The sequence below is a fragment of the Gavia stellata genome, chromosome 7, assembly GCF_030936135.1.
Source record: "Gavia stellata isolate bGavSte3 chromosome 7, bGavSte3.hap2, whole genome shotgun sequence".
NCBI classification, from domain to species: Eukaryota; Metazoa; Chordata; class Aves; order Gaviiformes; family Gaviidae; genus Gavia; species Gavia stellata.
Window position 1 is genome coordinate 37,825,502 of NC_082600.1, and position 11,625 is coordinate 37,837,126.

General features: G+C 38.5%; 1 protein-coding gene across 8 annotated transcripts in view; it reads left to right on the plus strand.

Annotated features, from left to right (window-relative positions):
• Positions 1–11,404, plus strand: part of GPHN (gephyrin) — a 301,131-nt gene extending 289,727 nt beyond the window's left edge. For all 8 annotated transcript variants that reach the window (XM_059820017.1, XM_059820021.1, XM_059820014.1 and 5 more), the window contains 6 exons: positions 1,064–1,151; positions 3,234–3,307; positions 6,052–6,116; positions 7,414–7,517; positions 8,738–8,834; positions 10,750–11,404. In XM_059820017.1, coding sequence (XP_059676000.1) covers positions 1,064–1,151; positions 3,234–3,307; positions 6,052–6,116; positions 7,414–7,517; positions 8,738–8,834; positions 10,750–10,883 — 562 coding nt within the window. In that variant the 3' untranslated portion in view covers positions 10,884–11,404. The remainder of the gene's footprint in view (positions 1–1,063; positions 1,152–3,233; positions 3,308–6,051; positions 6,117–7,413; positions 7,518–8,737; positions 8,835–10,749) is intronic.
• Positions 11,405–11,625: the final 221 nt, after the last annotated feature.

Below are 11,625 nucleotides of genomic sequence, written 5' to 3' on the forward strand. Positions count from 1 at the left end.
TCCTTAATACAGTCACTAGCATTATTGCCCATTCATTCAGTTGCATTCTAAGAAAGAACAGCCTCCCATGAAAAACTTTCAGGATCATTAAAGTAAAAACATACTGTTGAAGGAACATTACATACAGTCATAGCAATCGGTCAGCCTCTGGTCAGTTCACAAATGTTAAATGCAAAGTATACATTTCATATATTGGGAATTCTTTTGAATTCCTTTGGTCTTGTGTAAGTTTCATTACCAAGTTTCTCCACTGCATGCCTTGAAACTCTGCATTAGCATCAGGACTACTGTTAGATAGCTAGTGCCCACTTCAAAGTTTCCAGTTTAGATCTAAAAAAAAAAAGAAAAGAGTTAAGATACCAAAACTGAAATATACTCAGCTTCTGTCCTTCACCTTCGCAGTTATACATTTTGTATGGAGGAACATCACAGCTCCCCTTACACGGTTTCTTGTGAAGGTAAATAGACACTTGAACAGGATGGATTGTGTTTTTTCAAGATGAACTGGATATACAGCTGGTTTTGCTGCAGAGCCCTCTAATGGAGAAAATAAACAAAGGATTTACTCCCACTTTTCACTGATGGAAGTTTGAAGTGGAGCCTTACTCCCATTTTTGCACACATCAAATAAGCTATACAGGTAGTACAGCAGCCTACTTGGTGGACAGTAATTTTGATGTGTCGGGTCCCTTTATATAGCCCTGTCAGTTCATCTAAATCATAATTTGTATTGCTACCTACTGTGCAAATTACATACTTTTAGACATTTGTATTAGTGTTCTTCTGTCCCAAGCTAAAGTATCCCACTGTTCCTGTTGCAAAGCTCTTAGACAGAAAGGTGCCAAACGGTGTGGTATTCACTTAATGAGATTGCAGTTCTTGACTGGAATACAGCAGTGTGGAGTCTTAAGAAGGGGAAGAGCTTATATTATCCTAGAGCTGTATCTATTTCTTAAAATACATGTGTGTATATACGTCTGTATGTGTGCACACAGACAATTACTTACACTACAACTCGTAATAGTTCCATGCCACTAATCTGCTTACCTGTTCTTTTCTGTAGCCCAGATGATTTACTGAATGCACTGAATGAGGGTATCAGCCGTGCTGATGTGATCATTACATCAGGAGGTGTATCTATGGGGGAAAAGGTATGCTAAATTTAAGTATGACTCACTACAATATATGTAAGAATTTGAAGCCAGAGTCTGTCGTCAGAGCTTCTACCTTTGTATTAATGTTTATTAAAAAGAGATCTTACTTTTTTTGGAACACTTAAATGTGAATTAATTAAGAAAATAGTCTTCAATGCTATCTTCATTCCCTTTGTTCTTATTACTGTACTATAGTAGACAGTACAACAGGGAAGATTTTAATTCTTGATGTGAGTGATTTGCAAATGTGTTTTTATTTAAGAAATTATTTATGTAGTTATGATGAGGAAGGCGCTTGGTTAACAGAACATGAAGGCAACAGACTTCTTTTTATTCTTAAAGCAGGTAAAATGTAGATGGAATAAATCTACTTTGAAAGTACTTCGAAAAGCAACCTGAGTATATAAATAGCTCTTTCTTACTCAGCAGATCTGTTTCCTGAATATGCCAAAGCTCTATCTGTTACAAAAATAGTTTTATCACATTTTGCGCCTGATAGTCCTACAGAGGCAATACATACGAGACACAGTGAGCTGATATATTTGCCTTTTGAATCATTAACAGAATTGTTGATTGAGTTCCTGTTGGTAATCCCTGTGCCAAAACCATCAAAGAAAATAGGGATACACAGATGCTGGTGGGGCGTAGATGAACCTGCAGGACATTTATTAATCATGACTTATGCGAAGGAAAACTCAGATTACTTTTTGATCCCAGGCTGAATCTGTGAGTTTGGCAGGTAAAAGAAACATCTCTCCTTTTATAACTAACAGATACTAAAGACAGTCGTTAGGAGATAGCAAACATGAGTGCTGTTTTTGTCACTTTTCTGAGTAGAAATCATATTGTTGGATACATCCTGAAAATGGATAATTAGTTAAACCAGTGCCAATTACTTTCAATCCTATTATTGTCCTCAGTATTCCTAGAAAATAATCAAGGACAAGTGCTGGTCTTTAAATTGGGAACACGGCAACATAGTGCAGACACAGGAACACTAGGAAGTGCCTGGACTGCTGAATGGTCTTACAGGCATTTATGCCTTCTGGATAACTTCTCCCCAATCTGAATTCAAGGCAACAGCATAAAGTCAATAGGCTCTATATTCCACTGATGGTTAGCCCTCTGATACTGAGCTTTCAACAGTTTTAATGAAATAACTGTGAACATCCAAAAAGTAAATAGAAAGTAAAAACGGGGTTAATACAATCAATAATTGAGAATTCATGCCTGGCTGAAAAAAGTTGCTGCTTTCCAAGTATTTGAACACAAAAAAAAAAAAAAAGAGAGAGAGAGAGAAAGATGGGAAAACTGCAAGGGAGCTTCAGATCTACTGCTTCCAAAGTCTCTCTTCACAGATGACTGGTACGTCCTGTGTCTTTAATCTCACTAAACACAACAGACAGGATACTACATCTTTGAGCACAGCAATTTTCAATGAAGACTAAACAAGTAATTCAATTTGTTTTAATAACTGGATCGATTGTGTTTATGCAAAATCATTTAACTTGAGCTAACACACAAGCCACCCACAGTTTTTCCTTTCTAAGGAGTGTTAAACCTGACCACTATGAATTAGACCATGTCCCCAAGAAATTACAATAATTACAGTATCCTAGAAAACTATGATTTCTACAGTACAGTATTGATTTCAAAAGTACTAGGAGATCTCTAACTCTACTGGTAGATAGCTTCCATGGCAAAAGTTAAATAACTTGATGATTTTAAGTCTTAACTTTGAACCATAAAGGTTTTTTTCCATCTTTGACATAGAGAATGTTCTAGTAGTAGGTATTTGTGGGGTCCTCTAAGATTCTGATGCTTCAGCTGACTTTTAAGTAAATATATTACTATGTCCTCATGGAGTCAGGTTTGGCACCTAAAATGAGTCTGTTCTTCACCTCTTCTTTTTGAAAATACTTTCTTTCAAATACTGGAAATTCCCCACTGGACTGTAGCACTTTCAGGACATGAAAAGTCTTTCATCTTCACTTGATATTCATTAATTGCTTTGAATGCTTAGGTGATGTAAGCCACTTTGATGTTACTTAATCGATTTTCTTTTTTCAATTTAAACAGGACTATCTTAAACAGGTGCTGGATATTGATCTTCATGCACAGATCCACTTTGGCAGAGTTTTTATGAAACCAGGGTAAGAAATCTTTCTACTTAGGCAGCATAGATGGTGACTATATTGGGCCAAATATGCCATGTAAGTGCTTCAGTAGATTTCAGTTTTCCAAATATACTATAAACCACATGGTAGATATATATGGGAAAAGAAGCAAAATCAGTCCTATTCAGATTAGTCATCATCTTTATGGGTGAAATTAACTGGAACAAAGAGATTACTTTTTATCACTAAGATATTTCTCTGATAACTGTTGCAAATCAGGTTTGGGGATTGGGGGGAAACCTGCATGGTATAAACATGGCCACAGTCTTCACTGTAATCACAGAGCTCAGATATTTAGATTGTTATGAAATAACCAGGAAACACAAGGACATTTAACTGCTGGTTTGCTCAATGAGCATCTCATTTCACTTCAAAATTTGCGTAAGTCATATGCAACTTCTATGACAAACAAGCAATTTCTTGAGAGAGGTGGAATGACAGCTAATTTACAAAGTTTTATCTAATTGGCATATTGAGCATAGTAATTTTAAAGTAAACACAATCCTTTGTGTGTTTAGTTTGCCTCAGAAAACTGTTTCAGCTTTGCTTTCCTTTGCTGTAGCACTGCTAATTAATGAGTCTGGAAGTGTGCTTTGTAGAGAAAATGAAACTACGTGTATTGAAAATAGAGAGTTCCCTTTCACAGTACAGTAGCGGAAAGATGTCTACAGCTCTGCCTCACTAACCATGGAGTGTAGTTTGTTTGCAAGCTAGGTTGGCACGGTCCAGTAACACAAGGCCAAGTGCAGCTTTGAGGCATGATTCCCTCTAGCCCATAACTGTTGCCAGGAAGCAGAACAGAAAGCGGGTGTTTGCTGTGAAAACAGACAAATACTTTTACTGTCTCTGCATACAGTCCAGTAAAGAACTGCATGTGCGTTTGGGGCTTGTGCTGCTACTACCACCACCTCCCTTCATAAAAGGAACAAGTGAGCTGAAAGCATGTTTCTTCCCATGCTGGATGTAGCCCAGGCATGCAAATTGCTCACTGCTTCTATCGTACTGCTACAACCAATGTGGGGAAGTCCCAAAAGCGGGGTCTGCACTCCAGCCTCTGCTGCTGACAAGAATGGATAACCTGATTTAGAGAATTCAGAATATTAAATTCTGGGTCTGGCTTACCTGAAAGCAAACGTAATTCTCTCTTCTGGTGATCCCTCTTGTAGCAATAGACTTTTGTAGACTTGTAGCAATAAACTTTTAATAACTAGCCAGAAAAGCTTTAAGAAATCTTATTTTCCCCAAACATCCATTTTCATTTTATGCCATGAGAAAGATATTTCTTAGTGCTACCAAAACATTTGGTCACCTAATCTTACTGAGAATGTAAGCACTCTCGTTTTCATTGGCTGTAATGCAATAGCAAATAGTGTGTCTTAGTTTTTATTAATTCTGTCTTAAAAGGCCTTAGATATGAATTGTGATTACTATATTGGGAAAAATTCCCTTGAGTAAGTTCCAAGAGCGAAGCCAGAATTTGCTTTGTATGCCTGTACTTTGATGTGCTACATGACTGCAGAGTGATGCCTGGGATTTACCATTCCTCCACTTGATCTGAAAGTTGCTGAGCTAATGTAAGGTTGTATCTTGTCTAGCAGCACTGCTAGAAGAAAGTACTGGAAGACTTTACCAATGATGGTGTTTAAATCTCATGAGAATTCAGAGTTTCCAATAAATATGAATTAGCAATTAGATTTTTTGTACCTCAGTTTGTGCACTGGTTATAAGATTTGGAGGTCTGGCACATAGTTCCCATTATGTTAGAGACATTCTTAAACAGAAACTTCAAACACCAACTTCCCCTGGTAAAACAGGATATTGATTAATCCTAGCAGATACAAAACTAGGTAGTAATGACCAAAGTGTGGCAAATCTCCAGAGTTGCTGCTGGGCAGCAACTGTCATCTGCTGACCAGGTAATAGCTCAAGATGAAGCCAAGGAACTCAGCCTAAATATTGTTCCTATAAAGTATCATTTCTAATGCTTAAAAGGATGATATTAACATAGGTATATAGAAAATTTGTTTTAATGGATGAGTCCCTTTTCTTTGCCAGCCACATTCTTGAGCCACCACATTCTTGAGCCATCACATTACTGTCCTATTTGTGTAACTGTAATAGCCCTGATAACAAGTCACTGAAGATCACTCAGGAGCAGCTCTGAAAGGCAGAGAGAGCTCTTTACTGATAGACTTGGGTCTTACCTGACTGCAGCTCTGCCTGTGCAGCTGAATTTGTTCATCTGCAGACTGGCTAGCATTTGCTGCTCTGAAATACTGCTCCGTTGTCACTACTGCTGTAGACAATGGAGTAAGGGAAATTAGAGTCAGTAATGTTACAAAAAATTTGGAGTCTTATATGAAAAACAAATACAGCTCTGTAACTGCATAATTTCAGTATTACTTCTTTGTTAATTGGCTTCTAGCATGAAGACAGGATTTAGATTTTTGATTACTAGTTCATCTACTTTTAGATGTTTCCTCACCAGAAGCAAAATCGTCTACTTAAAACTTCATAGCTGAATACCACGAAAAACTAATTGTTCTGTCATCACGAAGAGAGGATTATAGCCCCAGTATGGAATAAGCAGTAGGTGCTAATGAACTGCTGAGAGAGAGAGAGATCCTGTTTTATTTTCTTTTCCAAATGTTTTAAATAATAGCATAATAATGTTCAGTCAAAGTCTAGTGCAGGTATTAAATAGCTTTCCTTTTCCATAGCCTGCCAACAACTTTTGCAACTCTGGATATTGATGGCGTAAGAAAAATAATCTTTGCGCTCCCAGGTAAGATGTTTTGTGGATTACTTTTGTCGCTGTGCATAGATGACAGACATGAACAGAATAGTGATGTTTCACAGCACCGATGTCTGGTGTTGGCATCCCTAAGGAAGGTACCTGTAAGGTTTTCCCAGAAATTTCCAGAAGAGATGGACTTACAGGGATATACTAAGGAGTTTGTTCTTGTTCCTGTTCTCAGAATTTGACGGTGTACAGGCCTTATGATTTCTTCCATCCAACAATTTCCTTGGGTTTTGTAAGTGGTGCTATACAGGGGCAGGTTTTTCCTACAGCTCCCTCCACCCTCACAATAAATATTCTGTGCATGTAAGTCAGTGCATCCACTCTGAAGTATTGAAAATGGAGACCAAAACGAGGGATTGCCAAGGAACATGTCACAGAAGTATTTTTTTCATCATGATCGTACCATGGAACCAAAAGAGGGCAGCCTCGCACCATCTCCTGCCTGCTGCATCACCTTGGGAAATCACCACGTTCAGAAGAAACATTTCCTTATGGATCTGGCTACACATCTCTATCCTCCTAAATCAGAAGAAATTTATTTTATTCTTATTGCTCTGGCTTTCCATGGATTTCTGACTACACAAGGAATCCTGTTCTTGATAAGCTGGTGGTTTTCAGATGTATCTCTAGTGCTTTTTCTCTCTCGTTTTAGTTGCTGCAGTACATTTTCTTCCACGGGAGAGATCAATGGAGCATCTGTCTGATTGTAGTATTTATTTTAGAACTGTCATCTAGGGAAGTCCAGATGTGTAAGACAAGTGGTGTTTGACAGACATTGGTCATACACCTCTCTTGTGAGTCAATAAAAAACACATAAATCAGTAGAATTCTCCTCAGAATTTGTACTAAAGCGTTTTGCCACTCTGTTAGGGAATTGAAAGTTATTTTTCCATAGGTCTTGGAAACCTTAGTCGTGAGTCAAGAGCCCTATCAGCTAGGACCTATACCTGTGCACAATAAACCCTGCCCCGGCCCCAGACAAATCTAGACGTAAGACAAAAGGCAACGGAGGAACAGAGGCAAATGGTGGGGCCTGAGGAACATGGGGCAGTTCTGGTCAGAGCAGGATTTCAGCACACCATCAGCCAGAGAGTGTAGCTTTCCACAGGTGTACTTGCCACATGCCACTCCAATCTTGAATGGAACATTTCGTGTCCATAGCATGAAAAGGTCCTTAGAGTCCTTTCGAGTGCAATTGCTATAAAAACATGAGATCACTTTCAGCATTTCACAGAGTAAATCAAGAGGGAGTCACCGCCAACTGTTCTTTGTCCTACAGGCAACCCTGTGTCAGCTGTTGTCACCTGCAATCTCTTTGTTGTTCCCGCACTAAGGAAAATGCAGGGTATCCTGGATCCTCGGCCCACCATCATCAAAGCCAGGGTAAGAAGCTTGTCCTCTATCTAAAAATTATCTCCAGATGTTGAAGCACAGCTCTCTGGGCTCTGAAAGGCTGTCTGGTTTGGGGAATCTGAGCCCTAGACTAATCCTGGCAAGTTGAAGGAAGTTCACTCAAAACAGCGGTACATTCTCAGTCTCTGTTAATGGTAATATTCAGTCCCATAATTTCTAAGAGTTAAATGGCTATCTAATGGAGCAAGATATACAGATGCAGAGGCAGCCATTTGCCAATCAGGCAGGAAGGACTCATTCCTGTTTAAAAAAAAAACATTTATTTTAACCTGTGGTAAAACGTGCAGAGTAATCTGGGAATACCTAAAGCACTGGATAGTTCTGTATTAGCAACAGACAATACAAACCTTAAAGCCTTTCTGTTCTTGAGTTATTTATATAAGTAACCCACATGACCCCCACTCTAAGCAATATAAATCCCTTAAACTATTCATTTTTCTCTTAAAAGAAATCATGGATATTGTAACTCTGTTTAATATAGATTCGAGGCATGTTATTATAATGTATTAGTCTTCTATTTTTGACTCAAATAAAGTAGCAAGGAACACAGTACCTTTTATAGTTTTCCTACTGTTCTTGGCTATTCACTTTTTTCTTACTGCTTATCCCATGTCTCTCTTTCACACTTCCTCAGGCATCCAGATTTTTCTTTCTCTCACAGCTGAAATATTGTAAAACAGAGAGCAATTTCTAGTGACCCTCATTTCTGCATGAATTTTCCAATGTGTTCCATTAAATTCCATTGTGACCCAGCCCCTGTATGTCTTTTCATTTCAAAGATTGGCCATTTCCTTTTTGTCAGAGCTAGCAGGATTTTGAATGCGAATACAATTTTTATCTTTATGCAGTGTAATCCAGAGACCAGAAACAATAAAGCTTTTTTCCAGAGTAATACTATCTTTAAACTCCCAGTAACGGAACAGCTTTGGAATATTCCACTTAATGCATGTATGCTCCATCATACACTTTGAAATTATAATATCACAGCTGTATTTCACTTAAATACTGCAGCCTCTACCTTCCACAGCTTTTGATCTTGCGCTAGATACCATCTGACCTCAAAATGCAAGTTTTTAAAAAACTGTTTTTAAGGAAAAGCAATTGAGCAGATGATTCTTATCTTAGCAGTTATCTTAGACAGTGCAATCTGAATGCATAACATTTTCATCTTTTCTTTGTTTCTTCTACAGTTATCATGTGATGTAAAATTGGACCCCCGCCCAGAATACCATCGGTGCATACTGACTTGGCATCACCAAGAACCACTACCTTGGGCACAGAGTACAGGTTAGTGCCCAGTCACACAGACTGACAGACACACTCACACAGGTCCTTGCCTTCCTACGTATATGTCTGAAACCAACCAAGCGTGTGCACATGTTTTTTCAGATAACCTTCCTTATGCAGACTGATTTGCTGACATACTTGTGCACATGCATACATGTACCTCAGTATAAAATTCAGTCATGGTAAGACTTGCCAACTTAACCATTAAAACTTCCTTCATCTGAATAACCTACCTTTATACACACCCAAAATACACCTGTATGCATATGTGTACACTACTCTTACTTGCACTCACAGGCACATTTGCTTACTTTTGCTTTTGTGCATGTACTAAACAAACACAAGTTGGGACATAGGTAGGAACAATACAAATAAAAGAAGTGTGATTCTAGCTGAACTGGAAAAGCAGAAGAGATAGCAGAGGCTGTATATGTTCTCTTAAAGCAGACTAAGACTTTTATTAGTCATGTTTGCCACCTAGGGATACTTCTGGATACTCAGCTGCAGTTGAGGTAAATACTATATTTGAATACTTTTTTAGCCATATACTGCTAGAAGACCAACTCTGCCAGTTTCTCAAGAAATTCAGGTCCTTAAACAACTAATTGTCTTTTTGCTACATCCAAATTGTTCAATACAAAGCACTATATACAAGTCTCCACAGGGAAAACAGAAGGTCAAATGCATTTTACTGTTTCCTCAAAGAAAGTTCTTACCATTGACTCCAAGATCACACAGCCTCTGACATATTTCCAGGTATAAGTCAAGGTATTACTTACATCTGTATTTGGTTTAACTCTGTTTTGTTGTCCACCACTTCCTTCCTTATGCAAGCAGACTGTCTGGAATGATTTCTCTGTCAATCTGGAAGGTTGAAAATGAGGAAACTAAAGGGCATAACTTTTTACTGCATTTTCATTTTTTGTCAGTACTACCAATATGATACTGTTTATCTTCAGGACATGTTGTGAAGCTCAGTGTCCCAGAGAAACCCATTCTTTTGAGGTGGTACATGTTATGGATTACACAGCCGGCCACCATAAGAGGGTCCAACCCTAGGATCCCACTGGAAAATGTGAAGTCCGAGTGAAGGTTTCCAATTCCTTTTTTATTAGTTCTCAGGTTATAGCGCAAGCTGGGTGCCTCTGGAGAGGGACCCCTACCCTAGATAGTGCCTCCCGATTATACCCATACCACCCAGCACCTGATCCCCACATCCAATCAGTTAATTCTGGTCAGTGGTCTCTTGATTGCTTACTGGTTTTCATTGTCACTGGGTAGGCCTTCTGAAGTTACCTCAATCTCTTGGAATTGTTTCCTTGGTCCTTATCTTCTTCATTCTGCTCGCATCTGCTGGATTCAGCTAGTTCTGTGTTAGCAGCATTAGTTTTATCAAAAAGTTTACTCTCTGTCGGCCTAAGGCTTCAACTACTTTAGCTGCTAGTGCTAAGCTACTAATGCTAAACGAGACTATTCAGAGAGAAGAATACAGTTAATGAAACTTATTCTATAACAGTATATTAAAAGCATTCTAGACTCTGTTGGTTTCGGTCTTTGTACAATTGGAATTAGGTATACAAATTGAAAAATAGAGTAATTTTGATAGGATTAGAAATTCCAACAGAAGAGCAATGTACTATGACAAGATACGAGGTATAGATAATGTGGGAGGCTGGATAGGAAAGTAATCAGCAAAGGGAATGAGAGTTTTGAGAGCCAGAGCAATGAGAGGCTGACTAATTCCCTACAGAGTTCTCTGTTTCCATCCACCTTGGAACAGCGAGATCCCAGCTCTATGAATAAGTTAGCAACACGAACATCTTTGTGAGAACAGCTCTTGTTTCCTGCATGGTGTATTGCAGCATTTGAAACTAACTGAAAACATCACTGAAATTTTTCTCTTGCTCTCCTGTAGGGAATCAGATGAGCAGTCGTCTGATGAGTATGCGCAGTGCCAATGGACTGTTGATGCTACCTCCAAAGACAGAGCAGTATGTGGAGCTTCACAAGGGGGAGGTGGTGGATGTCATGGTCATTGGAAGGCTATGATGTCACCAGCAAGAGAGAAGCTTTGATGCATGTCCACATATCATTGACTGTATCCTGTAATATGCAACGGCACAGCTAGTTTTTCTGATTTGGATAAAAGTTGATCAGTATAGTCAACATCTTGAATTATATTTCAAATGGAATTTAAATAAATACCTTTTAAAAAAAACTTTAAAACAAATCTTAACAAAGAAATTTATTCTGATTATATCAAAGCAACTTTTTCCTTTCCTTGCAATTGCTTTGTGTGTTCAATGCTAGTTCTAATAGCGGTAGCTTTTAGTAGACAGCAGTAGGTGCCTGCAGAACTTGTGTTTTTTCTCATCTTTAAGATACAACTACTTATGCTCTTAAAACAAGGCTGTCTGCTTATTTATACTAGCGTAGACAACACTTGGATTTCCCTTATTAGTATGCTTCATAACCGCTTCACAGAGAGCTTCTGCTTGTTCTTTATCTTGTATCTCGTGTTGATGTGCACAGTGCCAAAAGCAGAGTGGCTGCACTGGGAACCCAATGAAGCCCCGAGGTTTTGTCACCTCGCTGCGCATTCAGGGATCTCTCTTGTCCCGGCAGCCACCCAGCTCAGTACTCTTGGGCAGTAACTGGATACCTTTTATTTCAACAAACAAAAAATTTGCTTCCTTAAGTGCTGACAGCCTTTTTAACCAATACATTTAAAAATGTACAGAACTAAAAACTAAAAAAAATCAAAGACTGATCTTGTACAGATATTAGTGTT